Source organism: Lepidochelys olivacea (genome assembly GCF_965140295.1).
Source record: "Lepidochelys olivacea isolate rLepOli2 genome assembly, chromosome: 10".
NCBI lineage: Eukaryota > Metazoa > Chordata > Testudines > Cheloniidae > Lepidochelys > Lepidochelys olivacea.
Window position 1 is genome coordinate 33,494,536 of NC_140420.1, and position 16,592 is coordinate 33,511,127.

The 16,592-nt window shown below is 44.5% G+C and overlaps 1 protein-coding gene across 3 annotated transcripts in view; it reads right to left on the reverse strand.

The window, feature by feature from the left end:
- Positions 1-16,592, reverse strand: part of CREBBP (CREB binding lysine acetyltransferase) — a 191,352-nt gene that overhangs the window by 96,249 nt on the left and 78,511 nt on the right. For all 3 annotated transcript variants that reach the window (XM_084640891.1, XM_084640892.1, XM_084640890.1), the window contains exon 3: positions 7,302-7,478. In XM_084640891.1, the coding sequence (XP_084497017.1) occupies positions 7,302-7,478 (177 nt within the window). The remainder of the gene's footprint in view (positions 1-7,301; positions 7,479-16,592) is intronic.

Consider the following 16,592-nt stretch of genomic DNA (forward strand, 5'->3'; position numbering starts at 1 on the left):
ATGAAGTGAACTGTAGCTCACGAAAGCTTATGCGCTAATAAATTTGTTAGTCTCTGCGGTGCCACAGGTACTCCTTTTCTTTTTACGGATAAAGACTAACACGGCTGCTACTCTGACTCCTTTCTTCCAGTAACCATTCAACACAGAAATCCCTGTACTGAAAGCAATACTTTCTGTGACAGTCATGAGACGTTTCACGCTCTCCTTCTAGGGCTCTGGGTACTCTGAGATAGCTCTCACTGCTGGAACATCCTTCCACTGGAGGGAAGAAGCGTTGTATAACTTCTCAGCATGGTGTGCTGAGAAGTTATACAACGCTTATATCAGTTAATTACAGCTGGTTATTCCCCCCAACATTTCTGAAAAAGAGCTCTTAAGGAGATACTTTTTGTTCCTTACATGCAAATTGATATTTTCATAATATACATCTCTAGCAATCCAGTGCCTTTATTGAGAACAATGGATGTAGCTCCCATATCCACTACTCAGATAATGTTTGGACCCAGGAAGAAAAAAAGTTCCTTAGATTGTCCTGATGCTAAGACTCTGTGCCTAGACCCTTTTACCCTAAGGCTGACCATTTAAAATGCAAAGGGTCTCCTCCTTGTTACCTCTTTGGTACTGAAAGGAGTTAACCTTGATAAAGTTTGCTTTCTTCCTCAAGTGGCTTCACCCTGTTAGAATATAGATATTCAGGCCTGTCTGTAAAGGCCTATACTCTACGAATTTAGGTGTATTCTTATCACTTGGCTAGTTAGAGGTATAAAAGAAAGAATCAAAATCACTGTCTGCTAGTGTAAGGTCCTTCTCTTACTGTGACAGTCTGAGGCCCTGTTCTTAGGCTAAGGCCTTTGGCTAAGCAACAGAGGCAGCCATAAGCTGGGAAGCGGCTAGTCACATCCTCACATTCCAAACTAGTCACATTGGAATAAAGGTGCTATTGGGCTGTTAGGAATACAATCCTGCCCTGATAGTGCCTATCGCCTCCAGAGAAAGGGAAGTGCCTAGAAGATGTAAAAGGAAACTTAGTTTAATAGCATCCTGTCTGGCAAGAACTCACTTATCAATAGCTGGGATGTGAAATCCTCACTTCTGTATTGTTTTGTCATTATAGTTCCCACTTTGCCATTCAGAGAAACAGCCGTGTTAGTCTGTATTCGCAAAAAGAAAAGGAGTACTTGTGGCACCTTAGAGACTAACCAATTTATTTGAGCATAAGCTTTCGTGAGCTACAGCTCACTTCATCAGATGCATACCGTGCAATGAACTAGAGTGTAGTGTGTTGCAAACATGGGGATAGAACTCCAGGTAGCTTCCTTGCAGCAGGACGTCAGATACAAGCTGCTTCCACCTCATGCCTGCTTGCATGGAATGAGTTGTGACAGCCACAGGGGAAGGAATTTTTGCTATCTTGTAGAACTCCAAGATGCATCCCGAAACCCACTTAGAAATCTCTGGGAGATTCTGGCTTGCCCATGCCATCTCTTTGCTATGGCAATAAAAAGTTTCAAGTAATTTCCTAATAAGTTTGGTTCATTTCAGGGCATACCAGACATCAAGGGAGGATGGTCTCTTCTCTTCAGAAGTGTGGGGTTTTGGGAACAATACAGGTAAGTATCATTTCATTGGAGGTGAAACTCAAACAATCTTGGGGAGAAATCCAGGATGCAGTTGGAGAGAAATCTTTTCTTTGTGAAACACTGTATAAGGAGGACCTGCCATGATGGCTCCAACCTCACTGACCCTCCTAGCAGAAAGGATAGCCACAAAAAGCCACCCTCATAGACAGGTGGGTCCTGGCACATGTTGCCATGGGTTCAAAGGGTGGACCTGAGAGAGTGTTCACAGGACAAGGTTAAAGGTCCCACTGATGTGTTAAGCACTAGTGAGAAGGTCCTGATCAGGCCTTTCATAAATTGTGCTGAAGCAGGGTGAGTAAAGATGGACCATCCTTCCACTGGAGGGAGGAAGACACTAATCACTGCTATGTGTACTTGCTGAGAACTGATAGTGATCCCTGAAGTCCTCAGGGACAAGAGATAGTTTAGGACAACTGGGATGCTTAAGGTATCTACAGAACGTTGGTGCAGTTGAGTCCAGACCAATAAAAGTCTCTCCATTTGGCCAGGTAGCAGGTTCTAGTAGAATCCTTTCTACTTTGGTGAAGGATCTCCTCAACAGGGGCCAAGCATGAGAATTCTATTTCCAACGCCCATCCAAACACCAGGCCATGAGGTGGAGTGAGGAATTTTAATGCTTGCTTAATTTTCCCCCCCATCCTGGATTAGGAGATCAGGGAATGAGCAGACTCTGACTGGTGGGTGGGTGGGCAGGCAGACGTCTTTAGAAGTTCCATGAACCAGAGCTGTCTGGGCCAGTAGGCTGCTAGGAGAATGATACCAGTTCTGTCGTGACATATCCTCCCCATAACTTGCAGAAGTAGGGAAATGGGAGGAAAGGCATATCTGAGGCCATTTGTCCAAGGCAACAGAAGAGCATTGCTTTGGGAGTCACAATCCATGGCACCTCTGGAACAAAATAGGGGGAGCTTTCTGTTAGTTTGGAATGCAAATATTGGAGTACCCCACCGGGTAAGTATTTCACTTATGATTGTCATGAACCTCCCACTCACAGTCTGCCAAGAAGCTTCTGCTTAGTCTGTCTGTAAGGGAGTTGTGAATACTGGGGATATAGGCGGCCTGTATCATGACGTGCTTTCTGACACACCAGTTCCAAAGTCTGACAGCTTCCAGGCAGAAGAAATGAGATTTTGCTCCTCCCTGTTCATTGACATAGACCACCATGGTGATACTGTCCAACATTATCCGTAAATGGAATACGAGTATGAGTGGAAGGGAGGCTTTGCACGCAAGGCAGACTGCCCTCATTTCTAGTATGTTTATATGTAGCCTGTTCTCTCGTGAGGTCCAGGTACCCTGACCAATGTGGTTGTACAGGTGAGCATCCCACCACAGGAGGAAGGCATCTGTCACAATGGTGGCTGTGGGAGGGCTGAAGGGAACTCACACCACGACCAACAAATGAGGGAGGTGATAACTCTGGTGGAAACAGTCACCTTGGAATTGATGTGGTCCTCGTTCAGTTGGCAGATTGAATGGAGCCAAGCTTGCAGACACCACAAGTAGAGTCTGACAAACAGCGTCATGTAAGTGCATTTGGCCTTGAGCCTAACAGTGAAAGATACCTGTGCACTGTAGTTTGTGGTCTGCTGGTAATGCATGAAATCACTTTGGTTATTTTATGAATCCTGTCTGTGGGGAGATATGCTCTTGCAGAAACTGAGCCCAATGTTGCCCCCATTAAATTTATTGTTCTTGTGGGTAACAAAATGGACTTTTCTTTATTTATGTAAACATTTATGGCTGCTAGAAGTTGTACGAGAAGACCTGACCCCCGAACAAGAGCGGCCTACCAGGAGTCAGTCATCTAGGTATGGAAACAATGTATAGCCCTGGTACTTCAACTGGGCTGCTACCACAGAGAAAACAATCGTAAATGTTCTGGGTGCTGCAGTGAGCCAAAAGGGGAGGGCCTGAAACTGTTCCTGGCCAACCGTAAAACGCAGGAACTCTCTGTGTGATGGGTTACGGTCCACATGGAAATACATGTCCTATGTGTCAAGAGCTGTGAACCACATCCTTTTCTGAAGGGAAGAGTTTATCAATGCCAATATAACCAGAATTTCAGCTTTCAAATAAAGATGTTGAATTGCCAAAGGTCAGGATGAGTCTCCCCCTCAGTCTTCTTTAGAAATTGAAAATACTGGGAGTAGATCCCCGTCCCATGATGAGGTGGGATGTGCTCTATTGCCACTCGGTGCAAAAGGGATTCTACCTCATGCTGAAAAATCACCTCATGAGAGTGGTCCCCAATGTAGGACCAGGAAGGGAGTTTGAGAGGCAGGAAGGAGAGAAACTATGGAGTATCCCTGATGGATAATCTCCAGAACCCAACTGTCCGTAGAAGTGTTTAGATTCTATAGCATTAAACTGCAGTTTCAAAAAGGAATTATGCAGCTGTGCAAATGGCTTCATAATAGAATTATACACAGGGTCCTGACTTTACCAGGTGGCAACAAGCCCCTTTATATAAACACACCACCAAAATATAGATGATTTTTAAGACAACGCACACAAGAGATGAAGGAGCAGTCCTCCGACAACTGGATGGGACTAAGCCTGGAAGTTTATGAGATTTATATTCTCTCCTTCCCCTTTATGCTTCCTTTCAGACACAGCCTGAAGTGAGGATTCCTGAAATTCCTGCTAGATTTAAGAGAGTTATCTGAAAGACAAGGGTGGTATCTGTGCATCAATACTTCTGCTAAAGAATGGCAATGTTTCTAGTGTCAACCAACAGTAAGTAATTTGCATCTCACTGAGAGGCATTATCAATTTCTATAGTAACTGCTATCATGTTTAAGAGCATAAAACATAACTAAATTTGTAGTTTCCATAGAAACTATACAAGCAGTTCAATTAAATTATTCCTAATACATTGAGGGATCTTCAAGTGGTGATATTTTAATTTTACTTTGTGAAGCTGCAGCAAGCACAGAAAATATCAAATGAAATTGGCCAAGTTTGCAATACTCTAAACATCCACAATTTCCAAAGTAAATTATATTTTTAAAAAGTATACTAACAAGAACTATTCTCACAATTAACTTGCACTAACTAGAAGTCATTTGTTTTGCACAGCAGAAACAAGAGAGCATTCAATAGTGTGCTTCCCATATCAGAGCCAAAATGATACCAGATACTATTCACTCTATCAGCAAACAGTCCACTTTGTATATAAAACAAAACTTCTAACTGTTTTAGGAATTTACACACACTCGTAGTGGTGTAGATAGAGCTTACATAACACAGCATTTCCTGCATCTATTCTGGGACTTAGTGTACAAGGTTAAAACCAAATACAACCCTTTATGACAAACAATGGAGTATACCTTGAGAATTAATTTACTGCACAACTGTGTACACACAAACTTTGTCTATATTATTAGAAAATTTACCCATTGCCGAAAATGCGGATCAGGTGAACCCGTGCGAAGTTGAAATGGCAAGTGCAGACAGGATCAAAGTGAAACATTACTGAATTTAGAAACCATGGCTGAACCTTGCAACCATTTATTGCTTCAATATTCTAAAAGGTGACCAAAACCACAGTGTAATTCTAAAAATCTGTATGAAAGGGTATTTCATTTTATTATGGCATTTTTAAAACACAATTTTCATTTAAAATACAATACAGTGGTCAAAATGCACTTGCTCTCAGTCTTTTATCAAGACTGTGGATGGAAGTGGCATCTCTTACTAACAGTGAGATGACAATAAGCACAGTTAGATAAATTTAAGCACAATAGGGCACTTTAACTTTGCAGTAATAAATATGAACACACAGTTTATGAAGTAACAATACCACAACCTAAGATACTGGACCTTACTATAAGTTCACCACCAATATGAACAAGTTTTTGTTACCAAACTCAGGGGTTCTCAAACTTCATTGCACCGTGACCCCCTACTGACAGTAAAAATTACTACATGACCCCAGGAGGGGGGGGACCAAAGCTGAAGCCTGCCCAAGCCCCACTGCCAGGGGCAGAAGGGGGGTTGGCAAAGCTGAGGCACAAGGGCTTCAGCCCCAAGCAAGGGGGCCTGAAACCTGAGTCCCAACACGCAGGGTTGAAACCCTCAAACTTCGGCCTCAGGTGGTGGGGCTTGGCCTTCGGTTTCAGCCCTGGGTCACAGCAAGTATTAGCCAGCCCTGGCAACCCCATTAAAATGGGATCACGATCCACTTTGAGGTCCCAATCCATAGTCTGAGAACCACTGAAACTTATTCTAGAAGCAGCCTTATGATTACACACCACATAGTATAAAGAACTGAATTGGCTGACTTTTCTTATAACCTTAAGGATGACTTCATTTATAAAGTGCAACAAAATTTTCAGTAATCATTTTAGGAGAAACTGTTGTAATTGATGGTTTCTCCTTTCACTTTTGAGTTCCAAAATTGTATGCAAAAAGCTCCTCCTCCTTTCTAATCAGCTGTGCCTTCATTCAGTGATGCCACAATCCAGTGTTGCCTTTTAGCAGCATTCTAACACAGCTAGAAAAAATTAGGAAGGAACTGATTATTTTGGTAAAGAAGCTTTTTCTTAAAGGTGATCTGCAAAAGAAAAATGAACACTGATGTAGAGGGAGATTGTCAAATGGAAAATCACATTTCCAGTTGAAAATTTTGTAGCAATATTTTTATAAAGAATCCCTAAGATGAAAGGAAAATATCTTCTCTTTATTTCAGTTTGCTTGGTGCATTTGACAGCATCTAGTGAATTCAGTTTCACTGTTCCTTTGAGTGTACAAACCTACCCCAGACTCTATAGACTCAATTACAGCAGAAGCAGAGGTGAAAGTGTAACAGACTGAAGAGGCAGCAGGTGGTAGTGTGCACAAAAAGAAAAGGAAAGGTGAAGGCTTGAGCATGCTCGGTGATGTTGCTCTCAAGTACACTCAATTCTGAACATCAGCAGGGAACAGACACCCCTCCCCCCTTAATTTTAGTTTTAATAATGCAGAGCTTATTGTTTAGGGGTACTCAAAGAAAATATTTAAAAAAAATGGAAATTCGTAGTGTCTCCTTTTAAGGACAGAACTTTTTGCTAAATGCTCCTGGTAACCAATAATGGGTGTTACTGAGCACAGAAATAAGTTTTATATAAGCTTCTAAATCCCCCCCACCTGCCTTCCTGATTATTTCTCAGTTTACTAGAGATGTGACAGAATGCAATACTGTCTCAGAGGAATCCACGCAATTCTTAGTGTCTGAGATACCAGAGAACAATGAATTCTGGGATATCTTCAGTGAAACAAAAAGTACCAATTTCTGAGGTGAAAAACAATTGGGAGGGTGGATGCTAGTTACATAAGACTAGCCAAACTGGGTCAGACCAACGGTCCATCAAGCCCAGTACCCTGTTAAACTTACTTCCATCTTTCATGCTCACCACGGGCTGGATAGTGGGCACACTTTGCATATTTGGGGCTTACTTCATTTTTGTTTTACAATTCACCTTTAATATTTTGCTGACCAATACTATTGAGGAAAGAAATCAGATTAATGAGTTTTCAATATCATTCATTAAAATCTAAACTAGTATGATGTGAACTCAGTTTTTACTAGATATAACTTTATACATGGGAATTTGGAATATATTTTGAAGGTGCATAACAAGGAAGGGGGAAATGACATAGAAGTTAAATACAACTTACCATATTTGGCACACTGGTAACTGAAGTACTCTTGATGTCAGTAGAAAAGGGAGGCAAATTATTTGCCATGCCTGGCTTGTTTGGTAACTGAGGGTTCACGCCTGTAGCTCCCATCTGCTGCCCTCCAGCTTGACTAAAGGGCTGCCCAAAGGGACTAGTGTTACCTGTCATTCCCATCTAGAATAGAAACAAACATATTACTATTAACTTTCACTTATCTACAAACATTTTTAAGATAAAAGTAGATGTAAGCATCCATCTTCATATTCTTTGATCCACGTGGCTAGAAAACCCTTTCCCAGACATTGAGGGGTCACTCATCATTCATTTCAAAAACTTATCTGATCAGGCAATAAAATTTGGACACCTGGTTTTATCCATATGCCTCGTGCGTCAACCTTATTTGTTGCAGTCCAATTTATAAAAGCACGATAAAACTCTGAAGAAGGAAAAGATTTACTCTTTCCAATGATGCACTCATGAAACAGACCCCAAAAGCAGATAACTTTTTTGTGTGCGCTCTTTTGTGCAGGAGATGCAACTCTATATACAAATTGCATATGGGGAAATAAAGGACTATCTAGTAATTTTTTATTTGTTTAATTATTTGTTTAAACATTTTGAAATATTACCAAAAAAACCTACTTTACATCAGATATGGCATACTAACCCAACAAGAAATTCTGGGTATAAGTTTATATAAGCAAGCAATTTATGAGATATTTTATTGATAGTCATAAATAACATTTTTAAAGGTTAAGAATTTGTCTTCCAAACAAGGATGAAATGGGGATGGAAGATGGGAGGGGCTTGATTATGAAGTGTGGAGATTGCTTATTTTCTCTTCTTGTATTTATAGCAGCCAAGTTTAATATGACTGTATTCTTTTATATAACATTGGCAAAATCATATAAGGACTAGGAGGATTTCTACTGCAGTACAGGAAGGAATGGTTAGGTTCATCCAAGGGGAATAAAACAAGAACTATAAAAATGAAACAGAAAAAAAGCGAAGTAGAATGTGTTTATTTAGATTAATACAAAAATTAAAAAGGACACCTGTCTCAGCTTCTTTGCACCCTTCCATAAATTAAAAAAAAAACAAATTTAACCAGCAGAACACAAAACTCCCCTTGAATGAGTAACAAACATTGTCTATTCATAAGATCTATTTGCCTGTGGAAGCGTCTCCTAAGAGAAGTGGTGGAAGCTCTATCACTGGAGTCATTCAGAACTACACTGGAGAAAACCACTTAAATATACTGTAGGAATTTATTTCTTTGGCAGGGGAAGAGCAAGATAATTTATCCCCTCTTTTCTATTACTACCTTTATAAAGCCCATGACAGCAAATCCCAGTGTGACAAGTCAAGAAAATAACTCTTATTATCAGGGGGAGGAATTCTATACACATCCCCATCGTCACTCTTCAAAAGTCTTACATATGTGTAAATTCAAACATTTGAAGAGTCCATATTTTAAATATTTAACAACCTCCAGTTTCCCTTTCCACTCATCTCACTTGCCCGCGTGTCCCACACACATTCTAGTGTTCCCATGCCCTGGTTCTTTACCCTCCTACAGAGTCACCTCTGGCAATAGGAGGAAAAAGTGAGGGAAGGCTTTAAAGGGAGAAAGTTATCCCCCTTTAGGGTCAGGTCAGCTTTCTGCCTTTCCCAGTGGATGCTACTGAGCAGGACTCCCTCCCTCTCTTTCCCTCTAGCACTGCTGAATATGCTCAAAACTAGAGACAGGATGTAAATGCTAGGTGTTCTGTACTTAGTAACTGGATGACAAATTAAGCAGATCACTGACTCAGCTTTGCAATTCTCCATGCATACCTTACTGTCAATTAGGGGAAGGGAGTAAAACAGTCACCTGTGAAGCGCTCAGCATGGACAGAGCTATTGGGCAGGAAGTCTTGCAAGCCTTTTCCACCTCTGAGTTGCTGTATTAGTACAGTTGATTGGCTAGGGGGCTAGGCCAGAGGAGAGCAAGAGCTGCCTGTTTAGCATGTGGCCCAGAACCAATCAAAAAGGCATAGTCTCCCTGCCTGGGAAAAACTGTGTTTGGGCTTACAAGTGTAAGTCCCCTGACTGTGAATCAGTACAGGTGAGGAAGCGATGTTAGAGCTGGTTATGGCTCCCTGATTCTGTGGGGTGGTCAACACTGGCCCTGGCCTCAGTGAGGTTTAGAGTCAATGTGGGGCTCCTCTAAGTTACACCACAGGCAAAGGGTCCATTAAGCCTCTCTCAATTCTGCAACACTACTTGCTTTGATGTGGCTGGCAAAGGAAATATTCATAGGAGCTTATGCCAGCACAGAGCTCCCACCATACTGAATTCCCTGCTGGTCATTTGCGACCAGATTCCAGCCCTTTTGCACTATACAGGGTGGTCAGATCTCATCTGAAGGAAATCTATCACAGTTCGGAATCTTCTCTTACCTGGAGAAAAGTAAAGGGAACTAGTTTATTAGAACAAGAGAATTCCTTGAAAAAGAACCTTACATGGAACTGGTGAAAAAAACATTGACTCTCCTCTGAGGCAAAAAACAGTGGGGTTAGTTCAGAGAACAACCCAGATGGAGAAGTAATTACAGCATAAAATAAATAAAAAGGAGACACTCAGTCTACAATTCAACTTTACAGGACAAGAACACACATTACTTTTATCCAGAGCACTAGATCCAACACAGACTTTCCTAGCAAGCCGTACAGTCACCAGAGTGAACACCAAGCATTCAGATCAAAACACTCTAAAAGTTAAGATTGCTTCAGGAACATTAACTCAGCCATATTATACATAAAATGCTCCTCCAAAACAAGCTAAACTAGAAGTACGTTAAGGTTGCAAAGTCAAGCACTCAAATTAGGAAATGGCATATTTAAGGCTCTCTTCAGCCTTAATTTGTTCCCCTTGTGCATATGCATTATGATACAGTCTTTAATTACATGATTACACACAATTTTTTTCAGCAGGAAAAAACTGCCAGCAGAGAGAGTTTTGAGAATAGAGGACAGTCTCCCTGCCCTCAGTTCTGGTGCCCTGTGCCACAGCAGCCAAAGGGAGTAATTGAAGGGAAAGTACTAATTAGCCCCTGCAGCCCCAGGATAGAGTATGCTCAGTCCCTCTATGGGGTTGGAGGCAGGAGACATGTACATTTCAGTAGCCATATAGGAGCTGTGAACGAACACAGCCTGCTCACTACAGACAGACAATCTTCAGAGAAATTAGGTGCCAAACTCTAAAAGACTGTTATCTTTCATAACTGCTGCTCATGTCCATTCCATTGTAGTTGTGTGTGCTCGCCACATTCACCGGTACCAGAAGTTTTTCCCTCAGTAGCATCTGTAGGGGACCAGCTCTGGCGCCCTCTGGAGTGGCACGCATGTGCGCCAGTATAAGGGTGCCGCCAGCTCCTCCTCCCTCAGTTCCTTCCTGCCAGAAACTCCAACAGAGGGGAAGGACTGTGGGTCATGGAATGAACACGAGCAACATATCTCGAACAACAACAGTTAAGAAAGGTAACTGTCTTTTCTTCTTCGAGTGCTTGCTCATGTCCATTCCATCGTAGGTGACTCCCAAGCAGTACCTCCAGAGGTGGGTAGGAGTTCATGGACATGTCAATTACAACACAGCTCTGCCAAATCCAGCATCATCCCTGGCTTGCTGGGTGATGGCATAATGTATCGTGAACTTGAGTACTGAAGACCACATCTTGGCCCTGCAGATGTCCTGGACTGGGACATGCGCCAGGAAGGCAGCCGAAGACACCTGAGCACTAGTCAAGTGAGCCATCAGTATCGGTGGAGGCACAGCCTGCTCCAACTTGTAATGAGTATGGACACAGGTGGTGATCCAATTCGAAATCCTCTGAGAGGACACCGGAAGGCCCTGCATCCTGTCACCTATCGCGATAAAGATCTGAGCTAATCTGTGGAAGGGCTTAGTGTGCTCCCGGTAGAATGCCAGGGTGCGCCTGACATCTAGAGTGTGCAGCCGCCTCTCACCATTGATCGTGTGAGGCTTTGGACAGAACGCCAGGAGGAAGAGATCCTGGTTGATATGGAAGTGCACCACCACCTTTGGCAGGCGGGCTGGATGGGGCTGCAGCTAGACCCATGACCTTGTAGAATCCTGGGTACGGGTGCGCCAAAATAAGGGCTTTAATTTTGGAGACACATCTCGCCAACGTAATAGCTACAAGGAATACAACCTTCCACGACAAGTGGGAAAGGGAACAAGAAGCCAAAAGCTCAAAGGGCAGGTCCATGAGCCCGGAGAGGACCAGGTTGAGGTCCCATTGGAGGACCAGGTCCCAGACCAGTGGAAAGAGTCTTTCAAGGCCGTTCAGGAACCTAATCGTCATGTCGTATGGGAATACCGATCTACTCTGGAGGCAAGGGTGGAAAGATGATCTAGCCACCAGGTGAACCTTGACTGAAGAGAAGGCGAGGCCCTGGTGCTTTAAGTGAAGCAGATAATTCAGAACAGACTGCAGAGATGACTGGGTCGGGGAGATACTCTGCTCTGCTGCCCAGTATGAGAAACATTTCCACTTTGCCAGGTAAGTTGCTCTGATGGAGGGCACTAGGAGGGCTCACTGGAGAAAGCTTGTTCCCCTGGATTCAGCCACGCAGCATCCAAGCTGTGAGGTGGAGTGAGGTTCGGTTGCAGCAGCCGACCACGATCCTACGAGAGTAGGTCTGGGCGGCTGGGAAGTGCCCATGGGGCTGCTACGGCCAGGTCCATGGGCATCCCGAACCAATGTTGGCGAGGCCATGCTGGGGCAATCATAATGACCTTGTCCCTTCTTGATCTTTAAGAGGAGATTTCTGATGAGTGGGATTGGCGGGAAGATGTACATCAGGTCTCCTGACAAAAGCATTGCAGGGTGCAGAACTGATGACACCACTGCCTGGTGGTGAACAGGTCCACTCAGGAAACTCCCCACTTCTGGAAGAGCATCTTGACAACCTCCAAGTGGAAGGACCACTTGTGGTGAGAGGAGGACCTGCTGAGGTCATCCACTAGCGTGTTCTGGACACCAAGGAGGTGCAAGGCTTCTAGGTGGATTGCATGTCGGATGCAGAAGTCCACAGGTGAAGGGTTTCCTGGCAAAAAGCCGACGAACAAGCTCCCCGCGCCTGCTGACAGAGCATGGAGGCCATGTTGTTCGTCAGCACTTGCACTACCCAACTGGATAGGTGAGGAAATAACACCGTGCAAGCCAGACTGATGGCTCTGAGCTCCCTGATGTTTATGTAAAGTGTGAGCTCCTCTCTTGACCATAGCCCCTGCGTTCGCAGTGTACCAAGATGCGCTACTCAGCTGAGGTACGATGCATCTGATATCAGGGAGACCGTAGGTCATGGGCTCGCAAATGGCACACCTTCCAACATTGGTGCCAGGTCAGACCACCGCTGCAGGGAAGTACGTACCCGTGGCAGGATCATGAGGAGCTTGTCCAGGTGATGCCTGGCTGGAGAATAGACCAACACCAGCCACATCTGGAGGGGGTATAGTCTGAGTCTCATGTACCAAACCACGTACGTGCATGTGGGCCATGCGCCCCAATAATTTGAGGCAGTGGTAAGCGGGTGGCCACAACTTTGGCAATCAGATCTGACATTGCCCTGAACCTGACCTCTGGAAGGAAGGCTCTGGCTCAGGTAGAGTTAAGGACTGCATTGATATTCGACATTGGTGAGGCCTCATCTGGAGTACTGTGTCCAGTTTTGGGCCCCACACTTCAAGAAGGATGTGGATAAATTGGAGAGAGTCCAGCGAAGGGCAACAAAAATGATTAGGGGACTGGAACACATGAGTTATGAGGAGAGGCTGAGGGAGCTGGGATTGTTTAGCCTGCAGAAGAGAAGAATGAGGGGGGATTTGATAGCTGCTTTCAACTACCTGAAAGGGGGTTCCAAAGAGGGGATGGCTCTAGACTGTTCTCAATGGTAGCAGATGACAGAACGAGGAGTAATGGTCTCAAGTTGCAGTGGGGGAGGTTTAGATTGGATATTAGGAAAAACTTTTTCACTAAGAGGGTGGTGAAACACTGGAATGCATTACCTAGGGAGGTGGTAGAATCTCCTTCCTTAGAGGTTTTTAAGGTCAGGCTTGACAAAGCCCTGGCTGGGATGATTTAACTGGGAATTGGTCCTGCTTCGAGCAGGGGGTTGGACTAGATGACCTTCTGGGGTCCCTTCCAACCCTGATATTCTATGATTCTATGATTCTATGATAAACTCTATCCTTTGAACCGGAACCAATGTTGACATTTGTTTGTTTATCAACAGGCCTAGAGCTTGACAAGTGGCTTGCAACGTCTCGATGCTGTGCTGGGCCTGGATCTGGACCAGCCCTTGATGAGCCAGTCGTCGAGGTAGGAATAGATCTGGATACCCCGACATCTGAGGTAGGCTGCCACCACCGACATGCACTTTGTAAACATCCTTGGCGCCGTTGCTAGGCCAAAAGGGGAGCACTGTGAATTGGTAGAGGGTGGTCCCAACTACGAAACGTAGGAATCCTCTGTGTCCATGAAAGATTGATATGTGAAAGTAAGCATCTTTCAGATTGAGGGCAGCGTACCAGTCTCCCAGATCCAGATCCAGGGAAGGAATGATGGAAGCCATGGAGACCATGCGGAACCTCAACTTCTTGAGATACTTGTTGAGGTTCCGCAGGTCGAGGATGGGATGTAGCCCGCATTAGCCTTTGGGATAAAAAAAACCAAACAGGAGTAAAATCCTTTCCCCCTCAAGTGGAGAGAGACTTCCTCCACAGTTCCCACTCGCAGAAGGCCCTACAGCTCCTGAGCGAGCAGATGCTCTTGAGAAGAGTCCCTGAAGAGGGAAGGGGGTGGGGGCAGTGGAAGGGAGGAGTAGAAATAAACTGGAGGGTATACCCCCCTGCTACTGTGCTGAGGACCCACTGGTTTGATGTTATAGAGTCCAAGGAAGGGAGACAAATGGTGGGAAAAAAACAGGGATGCTGGATCCAAATCACAGGCTGGAAAGTCACCCTTGAGCGCACCCTCAAAATGCCTGCTCATTACCCCGTTGGTTGCAGGTAGAGTTTGAGCAAGCTGTTGGTCTTGCCGGTGCTTGTAGCTCCTGCCCTTTTTGTGGAAAGGCTCTGAGGTTGGCCCCCGAACCTGTGGAAGTGCTGTGGCTGGAACTGCTTTTTCTCACAGAAGCTGGTGTGTAAAGGCCCAGCAAGCACAAGATCACCCTAGAATCTTTCAGGCCATGTAACTTGCTGTCTGTTCCATGAAAAGAGAGGTCCTGGATGGACTGCTGAACCTCCACCAACAGGCCAGAAGACTGCAACGAGGACACACAAATCATGGCAAGGGCCGAAGCCATGGTCCGGGCTGCAGAGTCCGCCGCATCTGAGGACACTTGAAGGGATGCCCTGGCCACAGCTCTGCCCTCACCCAGAATCTCCTTCCTGGGCTCCTCTGCCAGCAAGTCCACAAACTTGGCCATGGACTGCCAAATGTTAAAATTGTAGCGGCCAAGTAGCGCCTGATGGTAGCCCACTCTTAACTGGAGGCTGGACCATCGTATATATTTTTCTGCCAAAGAAATCAAGCCTCTTCGCCTCCTTATTCTTAGGGATCGATCCCAGTTGGCCTTGTCTATCATGCTCATTGGCTGCTGATATCACCAGTGAGCTAGGAGTGGTGTGTATATAGGTATTCAAATCCCTTAGCAGGGATGTAATACTTCCTGTCCGACTGCTTGGAAATAGGAGGCAGTGAAGAGGGAGCTTGCCACAAAGGTTTTGATCAGCTTTACCACTCCCTTATGGATGGGCAATGGCACCCCAGAGGGGGCTGCTGCAATTAAATCATCAAACAGGGAGTCGGAGGGCTCTGCCAAGTCCTCTAACTCCAGGTTCAATACAACCCTCTTAAGAAGCTTCTGGTGGGCTTTTATATCCTCCTAGGGGACCGCATGGGAAGGTCCCGCTATCGCCTCATCTGAGGATGAGGAGGCGGGTAATAGCGGGTCTGCCAACTCCGTGGCCTCCACCCAGGGAGCCCAGTCAGGGCTGGCTGACTCTGGGGACCTTAGTCTAACTCTGCTTCCGAGTCCGGGGTGGTGGGAGACTGTTGCTGACTATTTCCCAGATGCCCCTGAGACCGATCAATGTCCCTGTGATGATTGGGGAAACCCCCAGGTGTTCCATAGCTGCCAAAAAGCCGGCCATTGACCATGTGGCAGTAAAAGCTATAAAACTGTGGAAAAAAAAATCAAATGTCTAGTATGCAGCTTGGTCACAGACAATGCTGCAAATGTATCCAAGATGAGAAGAAACTATTTACAAGGGAGTGAAGAGAGTCCCAAGATAACATACGGTTGTAGTGCTCATTTGATGCACCTCCTAGCAAAGACTTCCATATTCCAGAAATAAAGGCTAAAGTTGAAACTGCAAAATACTTCCATAACAACCGCTTTGCAGCAGCTGCTCTGAAAAAAGTGGGAGAAACCAAGCTAACTCTCCCAGAAGACATGCGACGAAACTCAGTAGTGGACTGTTTTGAGCACTATATCAAGAACTGGCCTAATCTGATGACAATTTGTGAACAAAATCGTGAAAAAATAGATGGCACTATCAGAGCCAAAGTTCTCAACATTGGGCTTAAGAGAAATGTTGAACACATGCAGAGTGCCCTGAAGCCTATTTCTGTAGCCTTGAACAAAATGCAGGGAAATGGCTCTTTTATTGCCGATACTGTTGAAATTTGGAAGGAACTGAGTGAGATCTTAAAAAGAGAAATATGGAATGACAGAGTTAAATTACAAGCATTAAAAAAACGAATGGGACAAGCACTATCTCCAGCTCATTTTCTTGCAAATATTCTCAATACTCGGTACCAGGGTCAAACCTTAGGTTCTGAAGAAGAGGAGTTGGCTATGACATGGACATCCAGCAATCATCCCTCCATAATGCCACCTATAATAAACTTCAGAGATAAGGGTGAACCATGCAAGAAATATATGTTTGCTGATGAGGTTTTAAAGAAAGTCACACCAGTGAACTGGTGGAAGTCACTTAAGCACTTGGATTCAGAGACTGTTGAAGTGATCGTTTCACTTTTAACAGCAGTGTAGAAAGGTTTTGGGGGAAAAATATTGTTTTGCCTATGTTTAAAAAATATCTTACAGTAGTTACATTTGAGAAGCTCTAATGGCTCCATGTTTTGGAGCAGTGACTTGAAGTTTGACAGGAGTATTGGTTTTATGTCAAAGATGTGCCTTTTGCTGTGCCTCTGAA